The sequence below is a fragment of the Bicyclus anynana genome, chromosome 15 (assembly GCF_947172395.1).
Source record: "Bicyclus anynana chromosome 15, ilBicAnyn1.1, whole genome shotgun sequence".
Taxonomy (NCBI): domain Eukaryota; kingdom Metazoa; phylum Arthropoda; class Insecta; order Lepidoptera; family Nymphalidae; genus Bicyclus; species Bicyclus anynana.
Genome location: NC_069097.1, coordinates 10,356,603 through 10,382,907, shown reverse-complemented (window position 1 = coordinate 10,382,907; position 26,305 = coordinate 10,356,603). Strand labels below are relative to the sequence as shown.

The 26,305-nt window shown below is 38.5% G+C and overlaps 2 protein-coding genes across 3 annotated transcripts in view; both read left to right on the top strand.

The window, feature by feature from the left end:
• The first annotated feature begins 6,270 nt into the window (after positions 1 to 6,270).
• Positions 6,271 to 26,305, top strand: part of LOC112043163 (uncharacterized) — a 39,158-nt gene continuing 19,123 nt past the window's right edge. The window contains exon 1 of one of the 2 annotated variants that reach the window (XM_052885737.1): positions 6,271 to 6,844. The gene's annotated coding sequence lies outside the window, so the exon portion shown is untranslated. The remainder of the gene's footprint in view (positions 6,845 to 26,305) is intronic. The other variant, XM_052885738.1, reaches the window with a different exon arrangement.
• LOC128198819 (uncharacterized) lies at positions 6,283 to 6,951 on the top strand. Its single transcript, XM_052885930.1, has 2 exons — positions 6,283 to 6,324; positions 6,451 to 6,951. The coding sequence occupies exons 1-2, from the start codon at positions 6,283 to 6,285 to the stop codon at positions 6,949 to 6,951; spliced, it is 543 nt and encodes a 180-aa protein (XP_052741890.1).

Genomic DNA, 26,305 nt, shown 5'->3' with positions numbered 1-26,305 from the left:
GGTTTTAATGGGAATAGTTAGTTACAAATAAATGGCAGGTAATGCTGGGCATTTGTATAAAGTGCTACTTCTGTCTGGAAAATAACAATTTATTTTAATTAACTACATAGACTAAAGTTCTTGAAGTAGATATCAGTAGCATCGGTGAAGTACATGAGATTATAACGAAATCTGAAATTGATATATATTCTTCTTTTTAAACTCCATTAGGCACCTACTGAAGGTCGGCGGTCAGTTTTTGACGTGAAAACGTCTTATAATTTGATAAAGCCGGCTGCACACTCGTAAAAAGATGACGTCATATAAAAAATATAAAGTATATTCTGGTCTATGAAGATTATTAAACAGTATTTTAGAAAAACGAACATTTTCTTTTGAAATATGCAACCATTCCATCAGTATTTTCTTATGACGTTGTCACGTTCAACTATCATCACTAAATCGACTTTACAGACAACCGATTTTTTTAAACTTCTTCTTGTCCACGGCTAGGTGGAATAGTTCTCAGACTGTTACTCCACTCCCTTATGTTTCGTAACCATGACACCTTCTTCTTGCACATCATAGTGATCTGCAGCGAACGGTACCATATGCACGGAGTGTCGTAATGGTTAAAACGCAAATGGTAGATACACCACCTAATTGTCTTAAACTTATTTAAAGAGTTGTGAAAAAATTATAATATAATTAAGAGGCATCCTGTACCCTATTTAGTGAATATAGTTTTAAGTTAGTAGATAATCAGAAACGCTCATCGCAATGAACTGAACCCTGACGAACCAGCCAAATTCTGCCGCAAGCAAAAATATACTCAAAAGAAATGATCTATTTATTTAAAATGTAAAAGATTTTTAATATTGATATGGTCACTATAATTAAGATGTTGTTAGGTTAGATCCCTTAATTACGGACAGAATAAGGTAATCGACGTGGTATTACATGGATCTCACAACTTTTTGCGGTAGAATAACTGATTGCGAGAATTGCTACATTTTACAAGTGTTGTTTTTTTGGTATTTATTATTTACTCGAAAAAAAATATCATAATGTTTTTTGACACATTGCTTAAAGCTACCTAAGACTGTGATACTGCCAATGCAGCATCACAGTCTTAGGTATCTTGTTACAGCACTCGTCACTAGACGAGTGTGCAGCTACCAAATTATGATGATTAAATAAATAGGTATAATATAAAAAAAAATTACACTATGTTCCTCCCTTACAAAATGCCAATTTCATATGTATGGACTTAATAATATTAAAATTAAAAGTCTCAATAGCTCAACGGTAAGAGCGGTCGGACTCATCATCGAGGGGTGGTGGTTCGATCACCGCCCCGTTGGTCTATTGTCGTACCCACTCCTAGCACAGTCTTTGCTGACTAGTTGGAGGGGAATGGGGTTGGGATATTGGTCATTTATAAAAAGATACGGCAAAAAAAAAATTGAGTACGTTTCATATTAAGACTGGAACGCTAAATCGTGGCATCATTACACCTCCCGAAATCACAACTGATCTTTAGTCTTAATTAACAATTAAGCTTTCAACTTATTTATGGAAGAAAAACATGTTATTGGCATTGATGTGAAATATTGTATATATTATAATTATTATGTGGATATATTATAAGTACCTAAGTAGGAACTTTCTCTTCATGCTTTACGATTTTATGTGCAAAAATGTTTCGTGTCAATTCACAAACAACCCATTTTTCCACTGTGCAAATTGCCACTGAATACATTTGAATTCAACTTTCGTCGAAATAATTAAAATGTAGGTACCCTCGGGCGTTTCGAATACAAGTCATGCGTGAGAATGTGCGTAAGACCCACCGCTGCTTCTAAAATGCCGACACTCAAAAGTCATCGAACGTGAAATAGATAAATATCTCTATGCGTGCCTACGGAATCCACCGGAACTTATTACTGGCCCAAATGGGCGCTAAAGCAGATGGTGGCGCCGCACCGGCCCTCACGCACGTATCTAAACATGCGACATCCATACGAAACAACCTTCCCAAAATATTGTACCTACGTACTCTATCTACATATATTAATTAAACATTTTTAAAAAGTTCTTGTTGGAATTATAATATGCTCCCGATCGTTCACGGCGGTCAATCTCAGTTTTTGAGATTACCCATGTACGCAGGAGATATTATAAGTAGTGCACAAGTGTGTGGGCAAGCACAAGCGCACTCACTATTCCTTCACTCTCAGAGTTCAATAGGACAGCAGACCGACACGACCGGTGAAAGATCAGGCGTGTAGCAACACCGCCGACTTCGCAACTCAAGGCTGCTATTAAGATTTTTCTTGTCAGAAAAATCGAAATAACGCATTTTTTGTTGGCCTAACCTGGAATTAAGACCCTGGATCTCATTTTCCATACCTGAACCAGCTAACAACAGGACCAATTAGGCAGTTTTGAAATTAGTGTTATTTTTAATCGCCTGTATCTAGTTTCCTTAGTAATATTGTGGGGCGGTGTTAGGTTTGACACAACCTTGGTTCCCGAGCAAATATTTGAATAGGTACTGCTCTGATTTTCAGTTGATACCTTGAATCAGAATACACGGAATGAAGCGAACGAGAACCTGATTAGGTATTAAAGGTCATAAACAGTTTTTTCTCCAATCTTAGTAAGTTGAAACAGTCAATAAATACGTTGCAAACTGCTGAAAGCGTCAGCTTTTAGCGTTGTCTGTTCTGTGAAGCGTTAGCTTTTAGTGTTCTGTGTTTCAAAAACACAGAACAAACACAGTTTCAAAACATAAAACGCTGATTGCTGACAAAGTTTACACAATCTACTTTCGTCAAAATTATTACACAATAGATTAACATCAAGTGTCTGCAAATTTATAGGAGGTTTTTTTTTATTGGACACATAGAAGCTTGGAAGGAAAATATATCTGTACTTAAATATGTATGTCTGTTAAAATGAAATTTTAATAATAGTTAAGAGACAGATAATATTTCATTAAATCTTTCATTTACCTCATTCATTCTTTGAACGAGATTTTGAGCTCACAGAGCTTTACTACTACATAATATGCGGCGAATACTACATAGTATGCTCGAAAAACTCGACAGTGTAAGAGGGCTTTGAAATCTATAGCCTCAGAGACATGGCGCCTCCCAGTCCGGAGGAACAAAATCGCTGTTTATATACCTCGACTATTTCGACAATATTATACAATAGGCACGGGTTATAAGAATAGGCGTATTCTGTCAATCAGATGTATGAAGTTCATTGACTCCACGTCTTCCTACACGTGGTTAGATGTATATCTTTCTGCAAGTACATTCGTTACTTAGTTATTAGTTAAGTAACTTTTAAAACGACAAATCTCCATTCAAATTTAAAGTTGTTCTATCTTAAGTAATCTAAAAGTTCGTCGTACGAGAACTATTATATGAAAACCTTGACTTTAAGATACCTACTTATAAGTCAGTCTTTGTTATGCCAATTAGTCGTCCTCTTCATATTTTAATGTGTTTTTTATTAATGGTTTGTCGTTTACTTGATTTTTTTGGCCTTCTATTGTTGTTCCTTCGTTGCTGAAAAATATAGATATGAAGAGATCGCACTCTCGATAACAGCCAGATGCCATACAATAGCATAGCCTGAATAAAATAAGACTACCTACTGTTTCGGCAATGTTCATTATAACAAGTACATACACCATCTTTCATGGGCCACACAATTCCTATACGTAAGGGTGTACCTAATTACTCAATAAAAAGGCTCTGTAACACAAATTAAAAAATTTGTTTGTTTCAAGTAGGCTAATCGAGAGTGCAGGAATAAAGCGGGATGATGGCAAGAGAGCTAATGTATTGACGCTGGTTCCCTGGAAAATAAGATAAGATAAGATAAATATACTTTATTTGCACACCACAAAGACAAAAACAAGTGAAATAAAAAACAAATTAGGAAGAGATCAGCATACAAAAGGCGGCCTTATCGCTAAGTAGCGATTTCTTCCAGGCAACCTTCGGTTTAGGAAAACTTAAGGACATCAGCAGGTGGCGTAAAACAAAAATAACCATAGTATTAGTAATACACATACATACAAATAATTTACATCCTAATACACAAATACCTACAATAATGAGTAAAATACATATCAAAATATACTAATAAATACCTTATATTGAAAAGAAATAATATATACAGATCGTCTTTACTGCACCAGATAATGAGACTTTACGGCATTTTTAAAAATGTCCAGTGTCTTTGATTGCCGTATGTTTAAAGGGAGAGCATTCCATAACTTAACGGCTTGCACAACGAAAGAATGTTTATAAAATTTCGTCTTATGCACGGGTAAACATAGAGTTAGTAATCGACACTGTCTCAGTTCAGACTGCACTCCCTGAAACGTAAATTTCTCCTTCAGATACACAGGAGATTTTGGATTAAACAACACACAGTACAAAAGTGAAAGTACATGCAGATCCCGGCGACGACGAATTGGGAGCCACTTGAGCTTCTGACGGAATTCAGAAATATGGTCATATTTGCGTAGGCTAAATATGAACCGAATAGCAAGATTTTGAAGTCGCTCAAGTTTATTGAGTTGGTCCTCAGTTATATTTAGATAGCTCGCGTCCGCATAATCTAAAACCGAAAGAAGAAGAGAATGTGCTAACATAACTTTAGTAGGAATTGGTAAAAATGATCTTAAACGTCTCAGTGAGCCAAAAGTAGCAAACATCTTTTTACTCAACTCTTTGACATGCACGCACCACGACAACTGGTTATCAAGATGTACCCCAAGATCTTGATATTAAATAGTGCGGTCCCTAAAGTGAGATACTACATGCATTGACACATTGGCTCCGTACCGTATCGGGGAGACAGAATCAAGCTCGGAAGACGCAGCAGAAAAAGCTGAAACAAGTATGCCTAAGTGGTAAATGTATTACATCATATTTGTCCCTTTTGTCGTGGAGACCCTTGGGTCATGGAGTCGCAGTGCCAAAAAAATCTCCGAATTATTCCTCCACCGCTAGTTGCCTTGCCTAGTTGCACCGATTGGTGACAGAAGGGCTGGATTATTTATTTCGCAAAGGATCAGCCTGGCTGTGTAGCGCGTAAATGCAGCCGAAATACACTTTACACATTTGTATCGCTATTTAGGATAAGTTAGCGTAAGTTCCATAATGTATTATTTCTCAATAAAAAAAGAAAAACGTAGGCTTTGTTTACAAGAACTTACAAAACGTCAAATTTGTATTTTTTAGAGACTACCGATTAGATTTGGAAGAGGCTTTTATTTTGCAGTTGCTCTTTGTAAAATCATAATTTTTCAATATTAATTAACATCCATACTAATATTATAAATGTGAAAGTGTGCTTGTCTGTTTGTTTGTCCGTCTTTCACAACAAAACGGAGCGACGAATTGACATGGTTTTTTAAGTGGCTACTTTTTGTCTCTTTCTAACCCCCCACTTCCGTAACATGTAAGATTGTATGGAGCATTTGATGGGTAGGAGTAGGGTAGGGATAGGTAGGGAAGTAGCGACATAAGTCAAAGCGAAGCTTGACTGGGGGATTATTATTTTATGTACTTACTAGCGAGTAAGTACATAAAATAATAATTACTTATACTGTGTGAAGATGAAAGGCGATCCAATTGCCTCCAAGCATCTGCGTCATTAATAAATTTAACAATTTTATTTAATGCTTCTCTCGTATGCCTGTGCATATACTAAACATGCACACGGGAGAAGAATATAGACAACTGATGAATTTATTATTTTTATATACCTGCTATAAGCTGGTATTATGACATAATTATATTGTCAACAAATGTAAATCTTCTTTAGAAGTTCATATGTAGGTAATTGAAGTGTAGCCTGTAGGTACCTACTTTGTAAAATAGCGTGACTTTATTTATCAATAAGTACCTAATTATTTATATCTTAATGTCCATTGTAAATCCTGAAGCAATAAAGGATATTATTTACACAGGTGGAAGTTCCCGACGTATGAGAGTTCAACGTAATGTCAAACACCTATCTATATCAGAAATAATTTTAAGTCTAAATATAAACCATGCATAAGAATTCACAACACAGTGCGCGAGACAGTGAGATAGTGCGAGTCTCTGTTTCCTTGCCAATTGCTGCGACATTGTATCTATTGACACGGGCCGCTCCGCGTTCGCCGACGACTATTTTAAGTAGAGGAGCGGCGCACGTGTCGCTCCACTGCACGCCGGCCGCGGGCCCTCGCCTGCGGGACCAGCCTCCAGGACTCCTCGCAGGAGCGGCATGGCGCCCGGGACTCGCCCGTCGCCGCTGCGAGAGGCCGCGGTACATATCGCATCACCGCCCGCCCGCAATTTCGCGTAAAATTGGCAGCGCGCGGCGGGCGGGCTGCGGCGGCGCGGAGCGTCGCTCCCGAAATAGTGTTCGGGCGCGGTCGTGCGCCGTCGGAAGCGGCGCCGCAGTCGCCGTGTGGCAGCGCGCGCGCACCCGCGTCGCGTCTACCGCCGTCCGCCGTCGCCCGCGCGCCAACCGCCCGAGCGCCGCGCGGCTCCACGGTGCGCGTATTTCGGTCGCGAAGAGGCCCCGGGCCGCGTCGGGCGCGTTGCCCGCGCGCTGGCCGCCGTGCTCTGGTGGTGGTGCGTGGCGCTGCTGCGGCTGGTCGCGCTCTGCGCGCCTCCCCCCGGCCCGTCCGGCGTCGGCGCGCCGCCGCCGCCGTCCCCCGCCCGCGCCGCGGAAGATGCGCCCTCGGCGCCGGCGAGCGCGGCTTGCGCAGGTGCGCCCTCCAACTCCACCGAGCCGCCGCCGCCGCCGCCGCCCGCGCCGCCCGCGCCGCTCGACCACTCCGGTCAGTACCGCTCCCGCTCGCTGTCGCCGACTCGCCGCTTTCCCGCCGACGTCACTGTGCTAGCACACCACTTTTCTCTTGCGAACCTGCTTCATTCATTCCTATAGCTGAATCGAGTTGTTTATATTTAATTATAACGTGTGAGATTCTGCAGAGTAGATGTACCGAACGTGAGTGGCTACAGTAATAAATGAAGAAACCTGTGCGCACGATATAACCTAGATAAGTAGGTATTTATATTGTACGCATACCAAAAATTACTAGCCGTCTAGCCAGAGCAGACGGTGAGTGCTCCGGGTAAATATAATTGAATTATAGATAAGTACTTACTTCTAATAACTTTAATTGACTTACCTATCGATATTGTTTTATTTTATTACGCTATAAGTACCTACTTACCAACCTATGGACACTGACCAATCAGACTAAGTCTGTATGTTTCTAAACTGTTGCACATACCTACCTAATTACTAGTAAGTATATGTATTATAATTAGGTATCTACTATGTATATTTATCACAATATAAACCAAACCGTCTGCTTGCTCGTGGTTGCGCTAGAACAATAACAAATCTTCTAACAAATTGATAAAACAAACAAGTTCAAATAACATTACATACTCAATCTAGGTAGATACGAGCATGTAAGGTCACGTGGACCAAGTGATCCCCACAATCGACACCTCACTTTCTCCGACACTGAAAGAAATCAAATTGAAAAGGGATTGGATACTTCAAACTGCCAAAGTAGAAACCTATATCAATGAGTTCATATTTATTATCCCATACATTTACCTACATAGTCTTATTTTTATAGTAGCGTATAAATGAAATACGAGTAACTAAAGAATTCGTTTATTCATACACTAGCGGACGCCCGCCCTTAGACTTTTTAATCCAGCCCAAGTAATATCGCTATAAAAATGGAGTAACTTCTCCCGTTTTCCCAAATTTCCCTTCACTGCTCTGCTCCTATTGATCGTAGCGTGATGAAAAATATACTACAACCTGACCAGGAGTATGAAGAATAATTGTACCAAGTTTCATTAAAATCCGTCGAGTAGTTTTTGTTTCTATGACGAACATACACACAGACAGACAGACAGATGGACAGACAGACAAAAATTTTACTGATTGCATTTTTGGCATTCACCCCCTTATAGTTATTTTGGAAATATATTTCATGTACACAATTGAGCTCTCTTCAAATTTATTATAAGTATGAATATAGGTAGGTACCGGAAGCTAGAATGTACCCAATTATTAAAATGTAGGTAAGCCCAATAGAATGTCTTTATTGACCTGGGTACGTAATGTACTCCACAAACCCAATTCTCCTTTTGCATTTTTACAGCAGACCCGCGCGGCATTTTGGGTAAAATCAATACGGACCTCAGACTCCTCCCACACACTGGTTGAGTTGACTTTGTCACGTCCCGTAGTCTACGCTCGCCGTGCAACGAGAATTCGTTTCTCTCGACGACTCTTACATAAGTAATAAAAATTACGCAGATAACATTACACCGACAGCTCATAGACACAACAACTCGATAAAGGCTACTGATATGATAGAGTGGCTGTCTGATAGTATAATATGTAGGTATAGATAGGTACAGGATACACCTTTGGCGATTACCAGATACTAACGACTTCGACAATATATCAATAACCTACTATTGATACGAAGCAAACTCTTTACGATAAATTAATTACAAGGAGATGATGACGTCCTCTTATGTGTCCGTCAAAGGTGACTTAATGGTTCACCGTCTGAAGTATGCTCGGTGTGATTGGCATAACCAAAATTTGTTAAGAAATTCCGGTTTTACGGCTCACAGTACAGTTATCCACACAGTTGTACTGGTAGACATAAAAAGGTTTCGGTTTGGATTTCCTTAAATGACATTTTGCTTCGAGGGTTTCTAACCGCCTTGGCTCGAAGATCAAGCTGCTGGTTTCTACAATCTGCAACGCAAGTTGTTTCCAATTATCGGAAAACCGAAACCGGAAGATGTTAGTTATTAACCACCGGACTTTAATTTTCCAGTTCTAGTTCCATATGTTCAATCCCACAAGACTGATATAAAAAAATCGATTCCAAAATGACTCAAAGACGTAGTCAAAATTGTTATTGTTAGTTCACACGAGAAACCAATGTTGTCATACCATAGACGGTTTCCACGCGGTATATCGGAACGTTAAATCACTTGGCGTCATCATTGCCGGAAGAGTGGTAACTAGCTGCGACCGAAGTCTATTACTAAAGCAGAACTTAGCCAACATAGAAAATACAAGATCCTAAACTAACCCAAGCTGTGAATCGAGGTACTTGGTACTTCACTTTAAGTACTCCCTCTGAAAGAAGGCCCTTACAGTCCCATTAACATAATAAACGAAATTCTTTGGAAAGATTACTTTTAGACATTACTTTATCTTTAAGTATAGGTATACCTACTATATTTAGAGTACCTATCTTTAAAACATTACTGACGCACCGCTAGACGTGCAGATGTAGGTTATCAGTACGAAGGTTTCGTCGCACACAGACAGAGTTCCACCCTTAAACCCCCCTTCCCTTCCCTTCCACCAAATTTGCGACACAACGCAATAACGAGGCCCTCCACACAAAAGCTCCGAGCTCATTTTAATACCTAGGATATTTAGGACTTACAATGGAACTTGTAACTACCTATTCTGTTTTATAACAATTTACCTTAGCTCTTAAATGTACTAGATAGTAGATAAGATGTAATGTACTGTACCTTTATCAATCACTCTTGATCTTGTTAATGAGACTACTAACAAAGGAAATAAGGCTTTTTTATACACTGTTCGAAAATAAAAATTTATTTATTTTCCTGCTTCACATTAACGTTCATTTAAACTTTAACAAAAATTTAGAAAATACTATCTGTTTGAACGAGTAGGTATCACCTAGGTTTGGATTAATTGTTTTTTATCTCTCTCTCTCTCTTATAATATTAGTATGATTAGAAAAAATTCCACATCCGGTATGGTGGGTGATATAGCTATACCTGACAAGATGGGAATGGTGGGTGGCTCGCTGCGCGCATCTGTAGGATACACCGTTTCATCCTTCCTTGAGAATCACCTTACAATTGCCCCCTGGGTAGTGCAAAGCGCGCAGCAAAGTCAAATCTCGAGCGGCGGATAAATTAACCCGACCCAAAAAGGCTTTCAGTGGCCACAAAGAAATAGAACTCTTTTAAAAAACTGACGTGGTAGCCCACCACATTGTTCATCGTCATCATCATCATATCAGCCGATGGACGTCCACTGCAAGACATAGGCCTTTTGTAGGGACTTCCAAACATCACGACCCCTGCTACTCGCTCGATGGTCAGTCCACCTGGTCAGGGTCCAACACTGCGCTTTTAACATAGCTCCTAGTCCACATTGTTAATTGTAAGTTAACCCCAATCCACTATGACGGCACATAGAAGTGGAATGTGTTTGTTAGACGACCCACATCGTACTACATCGTACGGGAAAAAGTCGTGAATGTATGATAGGGGTCACGACCCTCAGTAATGAAGAAAACGACGCGGAGAGATTGATGAGAATCGAACCCGAGACTGGACTACCGGTCAGATATCAGCGTAATGTTTCTTAGTGCGTCGACGCTGTTCAGTTTATCGCGCAGACAGGTCATAATGACAATTATACGCGATAACCATTCCACAGCGCTGATTATTGGGAACAATGTATAACGAACTTGTGTTGTTTACGTACTTATACGAGTACCTATAAGTATTTTTTTTTGTAATAATCTTGTCGAGTGTTATATCTAATACTGGCTGTGTCCTGCGGTTTCACCCGCATATATGTCGTTTGTGTGGGATGTATAAAAACCTACTTATTATCCCCAAAGTAAGCGTTACTTGTATTATGTATACTAAGCTGATGTATATAGGTAGATACATATTAGGTCCTTACCTATGACATTGGCGTTTTGTCGTACTGGCTACTTGGATCTTAAATATCTCCATTTTGGCTAGGAATTTATATTCAGAATACAGCTATATTTACTCATGCGTTTGTGTTTTGAAAACCCTAATTCATCTGATTTTTTACTCTTTTAGTTTTTTCCTTGCGTCACTCAGTTCATAAAATGGTAAAATTAAAATACCAAGTTCCATCGTGGCACCAATGCTACAGAAACGGCTAGAAGGATTAATGATGTGCTTGGCGACGGTATCGCAAAAGAAAGCAAAATAGTTTATGGTTCCACCATTTTCGTTCTGAAAATTTCGACCTGCAATACAACCCTCGTGGACGGCCGGAGACCAAAGTTGATAATGAAGAATTGAAGACTATTGTGGAAGTAGAATCATCGCAAACCACGTCCGAGCTAGCTGCAGGCTGCAGTGTTAGGTTAGGATAAAACTGTTTTAATCCACTTGAAGCAAATTGGGATGGTGAAAAAGTTTGAAATTCTGTAGGTACTTCATAAATTGAATACAGAAACCGACAAACGCGCGTCGACTGCTGCGTTACATTACTTAACGGGCACAAAAGAAGGGATTTTAAATGGAATCATTACCTGTAATGAATAGATCCTGTACGATAATCGGAAACGCTCATCGCAATGGCTGAACCCTGGCGAACTAGCCATATTCTGCTGCACGCGAAAATTACTCGAAAAAAAAAATTAATTGTGAGCGTTTGGTGGACTAACGCCGGTGTCGTTTACTATGGCTTTCTTAAATTTGACCAGACGATTACAGCGGATGTCTATTGTCAGTAACTGCAAACCATGATGTAAAAGCTAGCTGCTAAACCGAGACTGGTTGCTCTAGGCCACTGCTGCTTTAGAACAACGCTGCACCAGAAAACAAAATAGAGGAGCTTCAATTGGAATGTCCAAGACATTGTACTCCTCGGACATTGCTCCAACAGTTTACCATTTTTTTCCAAATTTGGATAACTTCTTGCAAAGGAAAAAAATGGACTCCGATGTGGCAGTCCAAAGTGCCTTCAAAGATTTTATTGATTCTTGCCCGAATTGTCTTTTTATTAAAGGGATCAATCTAATTGTATATTTGTCATCATCTGTAAACTAATTTATCGCCCGCGGTTTCACCTTAAGAAAAATATATCCATAAAAAGTAGAACCCCAATCCTTTCGTTCGAACCAGCGATTGTCCGCTAGCTTTGTTTTCAAAGTAATGACGAGGTATTTTATTAGACATTCGAAATGGCTCAATAAAATTTTTATACCCGATAATGCGTGTAAACATATCGCTAATAGTGGTAGATCAGTTAGGTCATTATATGGTCGTTATCATTCAGTAAGTATTTTGACGACGTTTAACGACAAGCCAAGAATTATGGGACCACTCTGAACTGTTGACAAAATAGACATATTAAGTAACTACTAGCCACCGCTCTGCGGTTTCAGCTGCATAGTTATCATTCCCCTAAAAATACGAGGATAAAATAACCTGTGATACTTTTAAATAACGTGGGTCATATAGTCTTATCCTAACATGATTTCCTACGTATATGCCTATGTAATGAAGACAATTGCAAATAGACCGATGATCATGGACAGTAGTTACTTATAAGGAAATATTTATAATTACAGTCAAAAACCAGGGGGTAGAGATAAAGAAGTTGATGTGGAACATAAATCTCAAGAACTGCATCGTCTAACTTTTTGCCCCAATCAACTATGATAACAATTTTAATTTCCTAATTTATTTTGTGCTATAGGTGATGCTTTTTAATTTCTGCCTAAAAGCATCACTATAGAACTAGGCACCTACACTTAAACAAAAATACAAAATTTATGTTATACATATAACTAGACGACGCCCTGCAGCTTTACCCGCGTAGGACTCGTTTCCGTGAGAATACGGGGATAAAACAAAGTATTTTCAAAATCGGTTCTGTAGATCCAGATATTACCCCTTACAACACCAAAAACATTACCTCTTTATAACATTAGAATAAAATAACAAATGAATAAACAAAGGTAACAATAATACAAAAACGTTTTTCTAGATTTATTCCCTAAACATGAGTATAAATTCAGAAACCCAAAACCTCAAAATTTCCTCCATAAGAATCATAGAATAACTTTAAAAAAACATCTGAATTTAACGCCGCCTATTGCATGTAAATAAGCTCCGACTCCGAGGAATCCTTAGAAAGCGAATACGCAGAATCGAGGATTATGTATTAGGAACATTTCGGTGTCTCCGGGTGAAGGAAAACGGGGTGGTGGGGAGGGGAGAGGTTTGTTATGGCGGCAGGAAGCGGCCGGTGGCACGTGTAAGAGCGGCCTTGAGACGGCAGGTCGTCGAACGCGGCGCGCCACCGTCAGACGCGCCGCCCGCCGCCGGCGCGCGCCCAGGGGACGACATAGACAGCAGACACCATAGCCTTTGTCCCAAAACTCTATCTTTATATTATATCTGTGCGTATAAGAGTACATTCCACGTGCCCATTAACCCTCACATGTACATAGGTAGGAAGAACATGAACATTTAATGCGTTTGTAATATTCTTTAATTATTACCGTTGTCTGACGTTTCAAACGTGCTTGTAAATAGACGCCATAGCCTCTGTCCAAAACTCTATCTTTATATTATATCCTTACATTTACATAGGTATATTAAATTTGGGAAGAACATGAACATTTAATGCGTTTGTAATTTTCTTTAATTATTACCATCGCCTGACTTTTCAAACGTGCTTGTATATACACCATACCATACGTCCAAAACTCTATCTTAATATTATATCTGTGCGTGTAAGAGTACATTCCACAAGCCCAATAACCCTTACAACTATACATATAGGTAGGTATAATCTGTTTGGGTAGAACATGAAAACATCCCAGAGCGTTTGGAACCCTTGGACTTTTCATTTTAAGCTTTGGACTTTAATTATCACCATTATCTAACATTGCCTGACGTTCAATCGTGCTAATGAATTTGGGCATTTTGACTCTTGATTGATATGTAAAAAATAAATATATGGTTTTAATTTTTTTCATAAGCAGTTCTCTGCTTCAGTTTTTTTGCAGTCTTGGAAAAAATAATATAAATATTTGGCACCTGGCAATTTCATTTCATGAGACGGCAGTTTATAAAAAAGTGAGACGATTGTTATCTTTCATTTTATCTTAACCTGCTCACTTTTCAGTTTTTGCAGTTTACAGAGAAGACTTTAGTAACTGGAGAATGTACCTGTTTTGTCCTTAGCGAATCACAATAACTATTATCCACTTTTTGATAATATTACATCTCTGTTTTAAAACATTTGCATTTCAACCATATTACTCACATACATACTCCACATATAATAAAATACTGATTTACTGTCCACCCTAACTCTGATTTACAAAAAATCCGAGTTTATCACTGCGGGTTATAGGGTTTTTGGGCTAATCTCAGTTCAACGATCCGGTCCCAACGTTACCCTAAGCCGTGGTGTCTGACGGGAAACGCCCTTAGCACGCCGTCCAACGTACCGTAGACCCCTTCGATCCAGCCACAATTTCCGACGCACGACGCAATTCGCACCTTTATTGATCCCACTCAAAGCTTAAATAGGTATTCAGATTACCTACGTTAACTAATTTCAAGGACAGGCTTATTAGCACACTATTAGCACTTTGTCAAAGGTCATATGTTTTTTATTATTAAACCAAATTCATACTCGTGCACCAAAAAATACAGACACATAGAATACTAGATTCGTATGTGCGTGTGGTTTACACGAGTCTCATAAACAAAACATCGGGGTCATCGCAACAATGCACTATTCAACGTGACGTCAACGTGAACAAATGCTTTGCGATTTTTGATACCTTGATCTGATTGGACAGAATATATTTCGGTTCACCAAGACGTCGCGATTGTATTGTTTTGTAGGAAAACGTTGCACGATGTTTTAAAATCGTTACGAGAAATTAATGAATATTGTATACGTAATACTAAGTACGTAGACAAGGTATCGACCGTGCGTCTGGGTACTTCGACGGAGACTTGTTATTATCAGGCTGATAAAGGATGAGAGAGGGCAGGGGCAGGCCTACGAGGGGGGCGGGGAAATAGGTCGCGAGGCCATCGCCCGGGAGCGGCCTCAGCAAAACCGATGCCGAGAAACGAGCGCCGTCTATACCGTTCTGCTACCGGCTACCCCATCGCAGCCTGCGCTAATTCTGTATTACACTGTATAAATCGTCACCCCGTCCTATTCTATTACAAATAACATAGAGCATTTAAATTGACCCAATTTGTGTAAATGTCGGAAATTATTTTAGAACTTCAGCTTGAATAGTGCACCCTAAAAGAAATCACTTTGTTTACCTACTTTAAACTCTTTTCATACAACATAACAAAGCGGATTAATGTTGAAGTCAGCATTTTATAGACGCTTTTGAAGGTTTTCAAAGGAATTTCAAAGTAAATAAACTCACCTAATTTGAAGTCGTCGAAATGGACAATTATTATCAAAGTCTTGGAGTCAGCATCTTTTAAACGCTTTTAAAGTTTTTTATTATTTTAATTTTGACTATTTATTCTACTATACAAGGGGTATTTCAGCTTCTGGACTGGAACGGATTTGGCATCAACATGCATCACTCAACTACGGTTTGCTGACGATGTGGTCATTATGCCAGAGACTCTGGATGAACTTAGTACCATGCTCAACGACCTCAGAGTTTCTCAACATGTGGGCCTAAAAATGAACATGAGTAAGACGAAGATCATGTCTAATGCTCATGTACCGCTCTACTCAGTTATTGTTGAGGACTCTGCGCTCGAAATTGTAGACGAATATATAATACCTACAACACACAGTCCAGTTAGGTAGGTCCAATTTCGAGAAAGAGTTCACCACCTTGAAGTTCGGAAAACACCGCGACATCTTTACGTCCGAAATACCTCAGTACCTGAAAACGATACTTTTCGAACAGTGCGTGTTGCTAGTGATGACCTACGGATCCAAGACTTGGTAGCTAGGTATGGGCCCTATTAGAAGGCTCAGTCACACATTGAAAATCCTTACAAAAGGCCCATGTCCTGCAATGGACGTCTATAGGCAAATATGATGAATGAGGCATCATTATTTTTTAATTTGTTTATTGTTTTACAAGTACGTTAAATTTATAATAGTTTTATGTCGCTGGGTGGCTGTGTATATCCGTAGTGTCACCTGGATGGAGGGTATCAGCTGAAAATCAGTGCTGTATGCTCCAGTAATTGCTTGGATCATGCAGCAGAATGCTGAGCTAGTAACTTTTTCAAGGTTGTGCCAAACATGACAGTGTGGTGTTTGATGCTTCTGCTACTTGAGTTTAAGTCTTACCTTGCTCCGATGGTTGAGGCACCGGACCAATGTGGTGGCAACAATTTTAAAATAACGTTTTTTTCTTTCTTTCTTTTAAACCTTTTGAATAAGAACCATGTTGGTAAAAAGGATTGACTGTCTTATAGCAGTTTATATTGCTAGTCAGTAGTCACACAGAGATGCAGGGAAACTACTTTGAAGAAAAACAAATGTCAGCTGACTTACCAGCTGATGGACCGTCCGTCAGCTGGTAACACAATGATGTAAAAAAACATAACCCTTCTTGCAGTCGGGTAAAAAAGGAATGAAGGAAAAACGTGTAGGCAAGATTTAAAAACATTGGCGAGATCATGATCTTAATAAAATGAATTGAGAAGCCCAATAAAAATTATTAAGTTAAATTAGCCCGTGCCGTGTCATCGCGAAGGGCGGGCATATTAATTTATCATTTTAGCACTACTAAGTATAATTTTGTGAGTGTTAATAAACTAGGTACCTACACAAGACGACAATTTGCGTTCGAAACATTATCTTGAGGCCGCTTTGGTTTTATCTCAGCTTATTTCAGGGATCACAAAAATTATTAATATAATTATTTCAGTAGTGTTTATGATCGCTAGAAAAAAAATCCAGCAAAATTAACCTACATTTTGATACAAGTATAGGTAGAAATCTTATCATGTTTTGAAAAGGAATCTACTGTTTTTATTATTGCCTCTCAATAAAAGTCTAATAAAATTAGCTTGATTTGTTACTTGCGTAATGTGCCTATAATTGATAATACCTTTTCTCACGACTATATTGGAATTTTTCACTCAAGACTACACTATAGATCTAGTTGTGTTCGTTGTAGCAAAACCATTCTGACTTATGTTCGACGAATTGTAGGTACGTAGACCAGCCGTCTAATTCACTAAGACATATATTAGCTACCTAATATAATTAACATCAAATCAACTATCAATCAATGTCCACTTACATAGTCAAAGTTAGTGAATTGGCCTATAGTAGATGCGGTTACTGTCCATAGTAGTGATGATCGAATATCAAGGTGTAGTGGTAACGTTTGTGGACAGGGGGACGTACACGATTGGCTTGCACCGCGCCGCCGCACGCGCCCAAAATAACCCGCGAAACACGACGAAAACAATTGAGACCGCGCTTGCGCCCTCACGCACGCGCAAAAATGACAGGGAAATATGCACAGACGCACGGAATTAAAAAGAATCGGTTGTCTGTAAAGTCGGTTTACTGACGATAGTTGAATGTGACAACGTCATAAGAAAATACTGATGGAATGGTTGCATTTTGCAAAAGAAAATGTTCGTTTTTCTAAAATACTGTTTAATAAACTTCGTAGATCAGAATATACTTTATTTCTTGTATAAAAAATTGGCAACCCTAAAACGAGGGAACGACGCATGACGTCATCTTTTTTCGAGTGTGCAGCCGGCTTCATCGAGTTATAAGACGTTGTCACGTCAAAAAATACATGGAAATCGCTTCTGTCATTTTTGAAAACTCCGTACCCTTTACGTTTCCCTAATCGAACACATCTATAGTCTAAAAATATAGCACACTGATAAACTCCTTATATAATTGGAAGTTATGATGTTGACTAAAAATAAGAAATATGCTATTCTTCTTTCTAGTGGTTAATATTCTAAATAAATAACTTATTTTTTCCTCAATTTAAAGTTGAAAGTTGAATAAACACCGGGTACTATTATTTTATTGGCAAGATTTTTTCCAAAAAGTCCCATATGTTCTCATCTTTCTTTTGTCTTTTATTTTGTTTTTAAGAAAATCGATTTTATAGTAAAAGAAAATAGACGTACTAAATAGAGTAAGTTTAGTTAGTACATAATTAGTTTAGTGTACACTAATATTACAGAAGTAAAATTTGTGATGATAGGGTGAAATCTCTGGATATACTGCACCGATTTTGAAAATTCATTTCGTAAATTTTATCCTTGTATTCCCACGGGAAACCGCGGTGCATCGGCTAGTACTAAACAAATTCATGTGTTATGCTATGTAACTGTTATTAAAGTCTCTTCTTATAATACAAACACATTACGTCGACAAACATGGTTTTAACAAACAAACAAAGATTAGACGGGCCCGGCCATTTGCTACTTCTATTGCTAAAACTGACGCTTAAGCGTTTTCCATGTTCTGTGCACAGACGTATGCTAGCTCACCATCTGACGCAGTGAAAGTGTCACTCAGCATGTAATCCACAGTTTCTGCACGATCCAGTTTGGCGAGTAACTCACGTTGTCATACTCGAACGATTGCAGCGGTGCATTGTTGCTGCATGCCGACACTAACCTAACAACTTTTCTCCACCACTTCTCATTGTATTTGCATATTGTGTACGCAAATATAATGCTTTGTGCTATAAGTTCACTTTAATATTTGTTTACAACTGCTTATTTATAATCCCAAGCGCCGCCGTGAGCTATTAATGTACCTATCTTACAAGCTGTTGAACGCAAGGTATTTTAGTATGACTAGGTACCTAACGATAGTTTTCACTGCTGAGCAATCTCAATTCAGTAGGAGTAAAAAAAAGTATTGATATAGCATATTTTCTCTGTCAATAATATCTCTTTCTGATACACATCGGACGACTAACATATACTTCAATGATCTAGCCCATCGACTCCCAAGTGGTCCAGGGGACTACGGAAGACTCGGCTGGGTCTAAGTTGACGTGACTTAAAAATGGCGTTCACGATTCGTAAGCGGGGGTTAAGTTTTCTAAAACAATAGTACACAATCAAAGCAAAAATCAACTATTGTTGATTTTTGCTTTGATTGTGAACGGCACATGTGCATTTTACTTTACATTACTTCAGATGTGCGTAATGAGATACATTACAATATTGAAATTAGTGAAATAAGCGAACTTTATAAGCAAATGTGTTATAAAAGTAATTATCAATTAAATCCCATTAACATAATATTAGGTGGTAAATGTAGGTTTCATTGGTATAAAACTGCTTTTGCATGCTCAATAAAACGTGTAAAGGATGTAAATCCTATCAAAATAGATTTAGAGATATTATACTTGCGAAAATAAGTGGAAAATCTGAAATACAGATCTATCATGCATTATGTATAAAGCTCAACACCTGCCTGTGTGACTTTACTGCATGTTTTCCAGACATTGAGCAAAAACTTGATTGGTAAACGTATTATATAAACCCGTGTCAAAAACTGTAATCTTGTAGGTAGATATACCTACATCATAATTTACAAGTCAAGTAGGTATCAACGATGCAACGTTTTCATAGTAGTACCAAAGCAGAGAATTATTGTGGCCATAGAACTTCCACCTCCGCGAGTCGTAATGTGCGAGGGTCGTGACCACCACATTCTCTGATCTATGTCCTTAGGATGTTATGCCATCTTGTTCTATCTCCGGCTATTCGAATAGCATCGCAGACAGTGGACTCGAGTGTAGTGCGAACGAACGCTGAGCTTCCGCAGACTTTGTCCTTGCATCTTGCCAATAACAACTAAATTTTCCAGATTATATCCATCATTCCTGGCAATAAGTCCGAAGAACTCTAGGATACCCTTGAGGTAGAGTCTTTTTTTATACTTGAGTTTGACAAGTACAGATGCGTTGGTCCGAATATCATCATCATCATCATCATATCAGCCGATGAACGTCCACTGCAGGACATAGACCTTTTGTAAGGACATCCAAACATCACGATTGTGTTGTGTTTGTTCTGTCCATATAAAGTTTTGCCCAATACTGACCACGCTGGGCATGCGGGTTGGTCAGCGCAGTGCTAGATTACTTACGCCGATGTCACTGCTGTCCGGCACCGGCCTGAGGCATTTCGTAATCTAGCCTGTGGGAGTGGATATACCGCCATTCGTCGGTCGCCAGAGCCTCGTCGGTCTATCTGCAGGGTGCACCACGAGCAGGTGAGGTTGGCAGTTGGGGATACTGACTGGTACTCGCCTCCCTCTTACACCCCCGAATATCATCCGAATAATCTTCGACCAGCACTTTAAAAAGTTTTCTCTTGACTGTTCAATTACGAGTCGACTACAGAAGGCAGTAATCCTTGGGACGGCACGTGTTGTGAGGAGGGTGCTCACTCTGGAAGTCTGTAGCTCTGACCGGCGGTTGAGTCACCACTCAAAAGCCAAACAAGCGCAGGAGAAGATCTATTTAGAAGTTTTAATAGTGTTTTTATGTCAACATTCTTGTTTTAAAATGCGTAAAAACATAAATGAGCGATACTTAACGGTATATACAGGATGCCCCGTAAATAGTACGACATACAAAATACAAATTACGACATACAGCATACAAAATGTGTAGAGATTACTAAGAAAGTTGGGAACAAAAGATGCCAATTTTCAACTAAATATAGACATAATGCTTGTGGAGTTCCCAAAGGCAGTATTTTGGGACCTTTATTGCTTACAATTTATATTAATAAAAAAAATCATTAAACATAAAAAAATAATTAATCCCTTTTTTTGCAAAAAAAAACTTTTCAGCACACAGTGCGACTAAATTGCACTGAAGGTAATGTTTTGTCTATTTTGTAGAAAAATCAATGTAACTTAGAAACCGTACAATTTCGGCTAACATATATTGCATTATTTTAGTAGGCATTGATGTTAGCTATCAGCCTGTAGAGTATGTGGTAATATTTACGGAACAACCTGTATACCTAAGTACCGTAGATACCGGAATTGTCTGCGAGTAACACATTAAACGCGAGACATGTTACCGCTGCAGAGAAACGTCTACAGGGCAATTATAATTTTATCCTTATTAATTTATAGCCCTTGCGTGTATCGTATCTGCATACAACAATGTTGTCGTACTCGAAGGGTATTTTGTTGGGCGCGCGTCTGATGCCTCTGATGGAAATAACCGTAGTTATTCTTAAAGAGTCGCCCCTGTTACGACGCTCTCATGCTTACTAACTGCGTCAGTATTTTGAAGAAGAAAAATTCTCATTCAGTGTGTAGATATTTTATTTACCAGTACCAGTAGCTACGGAAGTACTAACCTAAGTAAAGTAAGCCTACGCATTGAAGTAGATACACATTTTTTTTATTACATGACAATTTGGACCTTGACGATCTCACCTGATGTTAAGTGACGGTGCAAGATGGAAGCGTGCTTACTTGAAAGAGGTACAAGTTTATTCTACCAATACCTCTGACGGTTTTTACGCGGCATCGTACCGGAATGCTAAACCATATGGCGGTACGTCTTTGCCCGTATAGACCAGACCTGAGCCAATTTAGAAAATATGAAATCCTAAACTGACCCGTGTTGGGAACTGCAGGATCTCTCTGGCACCCTAGAATGGACCTGTGCCCATCCTAGGTTCTGGGTTACCGATATGGAATTCTATTATGATACTAATATAGACTCGATGTCGGGGGCCAGGCCCACCCTAGGAAATAATCCTAGATAAGACAATGGCCAATCGCAACCTCCCGAAAATTCGTGAATAGTAACAAGCACAAAGTAGTAACAACGTGCGGGAAAAAGTCGTGAATGTGTGATAGGGGTCACGACCCTCAGTAATGAGGAACACGACGCAGAAAGAGTCAAAATAGTACTATCCATTTTGGATTGATTCTCGGTTAATCCATTCTTGAAACATACGAGTAATTAATTTATGTAGTCTTAATTTTGTCTCGGCTTCGACTAAGTACCATCTAATAAGTTAGACATTGTTTACCATCATATTAGTTACATACTTCATAGCAATTCTAATACATTTATTATAGACTCAAATAGAAAGCGTCACACATCGGGAAATGTTTCGACGCGCGTCAATCAATACACGCATTGGCATCATTGAATAAGGAGCGAGAGGTGCACTGGTCATTATCAATTATATTATTGTACCACCAACAAGTACATGGAATAGTGCTGAAATGCGATTGTCAAGTTTATCGATAATTAGGTATGTATTACACCATTGAATAGTTAAATAAATAAAGAGTAAGTACCTACTTACGCGAGCTTTGTGTAAAAAATTGATAAGTTATGACTAGTATCAAATGAATAGATCGTTCTGCTGTTGCTTTTAAGTGACTGATATTATTTAGTTTATTAATTATTCGTCATATAAATTATTTTATTTAATGGCATCATGTGACATGCGCTCCAATTTCAATGACATCATATGACACTCTAAAGGACTCAACGATCAAGTTCCAATTCCCTATTCTATTAAATAACTCAATTCAATTATGACAGATTTTTAAACCAGCGGCTAGATAAACTTGTATAAATATAGCATACAACGTTGTAGAAATGACAACCCTAACGGAAGGCGAGGGTGTCGCGATATAACGCCGCACCGTAAGCACGTTACTTACGACTGGAAATATTTATAGCAGCTAGTGACGGAATACATCAGTACCAAACGGCGATGACAAACAACCCTAATATTAACACAAGTTTCCACCTTTGCTTCGGGACACACCCATCATTGATTACTCACTTGTTGTCGCACATTAGGATAGTAAAGTCGGTCTCGGAATCATTCGGATAAGTATGACGCAAATATTATATCTTGATTAGTATTATTTCTGGACGTTATTACTTAGGTAAAATACATGTTGGCGATGCGAATACCAGTATTGTTCGGTAATCTGTGCTTTATAAGAAAGGGCCGAAATAGAATGTATGGAGTGACCAAATGTCATATTTGACAACCATTTTTAAAGATTAACAACTTTTCCGTTGCCTTTCCCTTTTTCCGTTGACAACCCTAACGAGAGGCGAGGGTGTCGCGATATAACGCCGCACCGTAAGCACGTTACTTACGACTGGAAATATTTATAGCAGCTAGTGACGGCATTCATCAGTACCAAACGGCGGTGACAAACAACCCTAATATTAACACAAGTTTCCACCTTTGCTTCGGGACACATCCATCATTGATTACTCACTTCTTGTCGCACATTAGGATAGTAAAGTCGGTCTCGGAATCATTCGGATAAGTATGATGCAAATATTATATCTTGATTAGTATTTATTTCTGGATGTTATTACTTAGGTAAAATACATGTTAGCGATGCGAATACCAGTATTGTTCGGTAATCTGTGCTTTATAATAAAGGGCCGAATTGGAATGTATGCAGTGGTACCAAATGTCACATTTGACAACCCTAACAAGAGGCGAGGGTGTCGCGATATAACGCCACACCGTAAGCACGTTACTTACGACTGGAAATATTTATAGCAGCCAGTGACGGCATACATCAGTACCAAACGGCGGTGACAAACAACCCTAATATTAACACAAGTTTCCACCTTTGCTTCGGGACACACCCATCATTGATTACTCACTTCTTGTCGTAAATTAGGATAGTAAAGTCGGTGTCAGATAAGTCATATGACGCAAATATTGCCTATATCTTGATTAGTATTATTTCTGGATTTCATTACTTACTCGTAGCTTCTTAAAATAATGTTAGCGATGCGAATGTAAGTTCTTGTTTCTTAATTGTTCTGTGCTTTATAATAAAAGGCCGAAACGAAACGTGGTACCAATTGTCACATTTGACAACCATTTTTAAATAAATACTAACGACTTTTCCGTTAACCGCGAAAGAGCCACTATACAAATATTGTAGGGAATTCAAGAGGTGAAGAAGGATGGAGGACTGAGACCCTCAAAACATTTAATAAGTAATTCATTTTGTTACGATAATGTGCTTTAACAATAATAACATTTTAAAAATAAGATAAGTTCAATAAAAAATGGAAATAAAACGATGAAAAACTAACAGGTACTAGGCACCCTATGTGAAGTGTATTAGTAACCCTCGGAAAAGTGATTGTTGGACGACCGGCACTACTCATAGTCACTTCCGAGTATTAATAGCCACGAGTGACCGCGTACATCAGCACCCTGCGGCCGCGACTTTAGCAAACAACAGTAACGTATAGCCACGCGATTATAATAGGCCACAGGTTGGAACCGTAATCTTTTTCTCCGCCTCAAGTGACCGAGTGGCAAAGGATTCTTCAATTCACATGGTACAACTAACATGATCGTCGTCATCGGTCAATCAATCTGACCATATAATAATAATAATAATAAAGCCATTTATTAATCCTTATTCCTTAGCGTTACAAAAGTTTTAGTTGAAATTAAACCTAAAGGTACATAAAATTATTGTTAGTTTTGTAAGTTACAATTTTTTTTTTTTGTTTATTTTTTTTCTAAATAGGTTCAAATTGTTAGTTTATTATAAAGTACATTACATATATATTTTTTATATATATGTTATTCGTATAGAGTATCTTAATTATAAGGATCCCATATAGGGTATAGGCCTCCCCTAGTTTTTTTTTCTTCTTTTAATTATTGTACATCTATCGGATATCAGAGAATTCTATTATTTTCATTTTTACCATTGAACTCACATAGTTCTGGTTTCACTCTCTGTAGAAAATATTCACGTCGAAAATGAAGTCTGAATTATTCAATATTGCACCTCTCATATCGAATTTTACGAAGGCTTAATATCATATTTTATATTTTGTAATGCATTATTTAATTCTACTTTTAAGTCTTTCTGGAGAGTTCAGAGAGGTGAGATGTTTTAGGTTTTATGTAGTGGAACTAGGGGGTTTTGGTCGTACTCCTCCACGCTGACCATTCGTGTTGGAGGAGACATATCTCTCTCTAACTTATGGTCATAATCTGACCATAAGTTCTCTTAAAAATGAAAATTAATGCATTTTCACATTTTTATAAAGTAGGTACAGGTAAATTAATGATTTTAATACCTATTTATATTAAGTATATTATTTATTGTTGTTGAATTGAAGTTCTAATCCTATCAAAACATAAATGTGAAAATGTCAAATTAAATATCTCAAAATGGGCGTCGTTATCGATTTTACTAACAAAAGATATAGTATCTAAGTGGGTGCCAAATTCTATAGATCATAAAACTTAGAATACATTAAAGCTCAAATGGTTGCTGTAAAGATACCTTGTCGCTTTCTTGTCAGCCGTTCTCTCGTACTTATTTGGCTGACGCTCTCCACGCGGTCGCTTCGATCTTTTGTGGATCAGAGGATGTGTTCGTAAATCTTTCGAAAGTAGGTACGAAACATATATTACAATTGCATCTGAAGTACTTTAAAAATGGCCCACGGCTCCATGCCTTTGTGTTTTTTGTTTTTCTATAACACCCCATTCAATGTCTTAATTCAATAATAACCTCGGTACGTAACGAAAGAAATAAATACACTGTTTTTTTTAATTGTATCTAACAATATCTATGGCTAGACTAATTATAATCGTAATATAATTTGTAAAGATATCATTATTTGACTTCTTGACACGTTGCTAAGAAAGTTATCGTAAAGATATAGAGAAGCTCAAAGCTCTAAGCTCTACAGCTCTAAGCGCTAAACACTCAATCAAAAGCGGTAGAATAGTGTATTAGATTGTCTGCTCACAATATCGACGTATTCTAATCCTAATATATTACATAAGCTACAGAAAGAAACCGGAAGATGTTGAATTTAAGCACAATACTGTAGCTTGTCTAGAACATCTCCAGAAAAAAAATCAAGCTCGCTAAAAACGCTTGAGTAAGGAAACTGCTACAGAAAAAGCACTGCTTATATGTTACCTACATGTAAAAAAGCGCGGTAAAGCCGTAGATCTTCCGTCTAGAGTCAAGTTTGATTCAGAACAACGGGCGCTATATTCTGTAGACCTATTTGAAACGGAAGCTACAGAAGGGTTATTCCCTAGTAGTTTGTGGTGGCCTGCTCGCTCCCTAAGATCATTACGGCTTTTTCTGCACTCGTAATTTACCTGTTATGGTATTAATTAGAACATGACGCAAGGCCGCCAGTGCCTACGCTGTACCTTCCTAATTACACTGTCTAGACAGACGTCGCAGCGTCCCGCCTGGCTCCACCCTCTCTGACCACCCCATATCATTTGATAAACGGATTGCCGCGTGTAACGTGTAAGGGGTTGATTCTTAGTTTATCTACCCCGCCATTAATAAACGGTCTATAAGAAGTAGGTTTGAATGTGATCCGTTTCTAAGTAACCTCGTTTTCTCGTTTTGCTGTGGTTTATTTTCTAAG

Excerpts from the sequence above, each read along its gene's own strand:
- LOC128198819 (XM_052885930.1), top strand. The coding sequence starts at position 6,283 with ATGGCGCCCGGGACTCGCCCGTCGCCGCTGCGAGAGGCCGCG. Across the intron at positions 6,325-6,450 it reads CGCCGCTGCGAGAGGCCGCG|CGGCGCCGCAGTCGCCGTGT; the intron begins GTACATATCGCA and ends CGCCGTCGGAAG.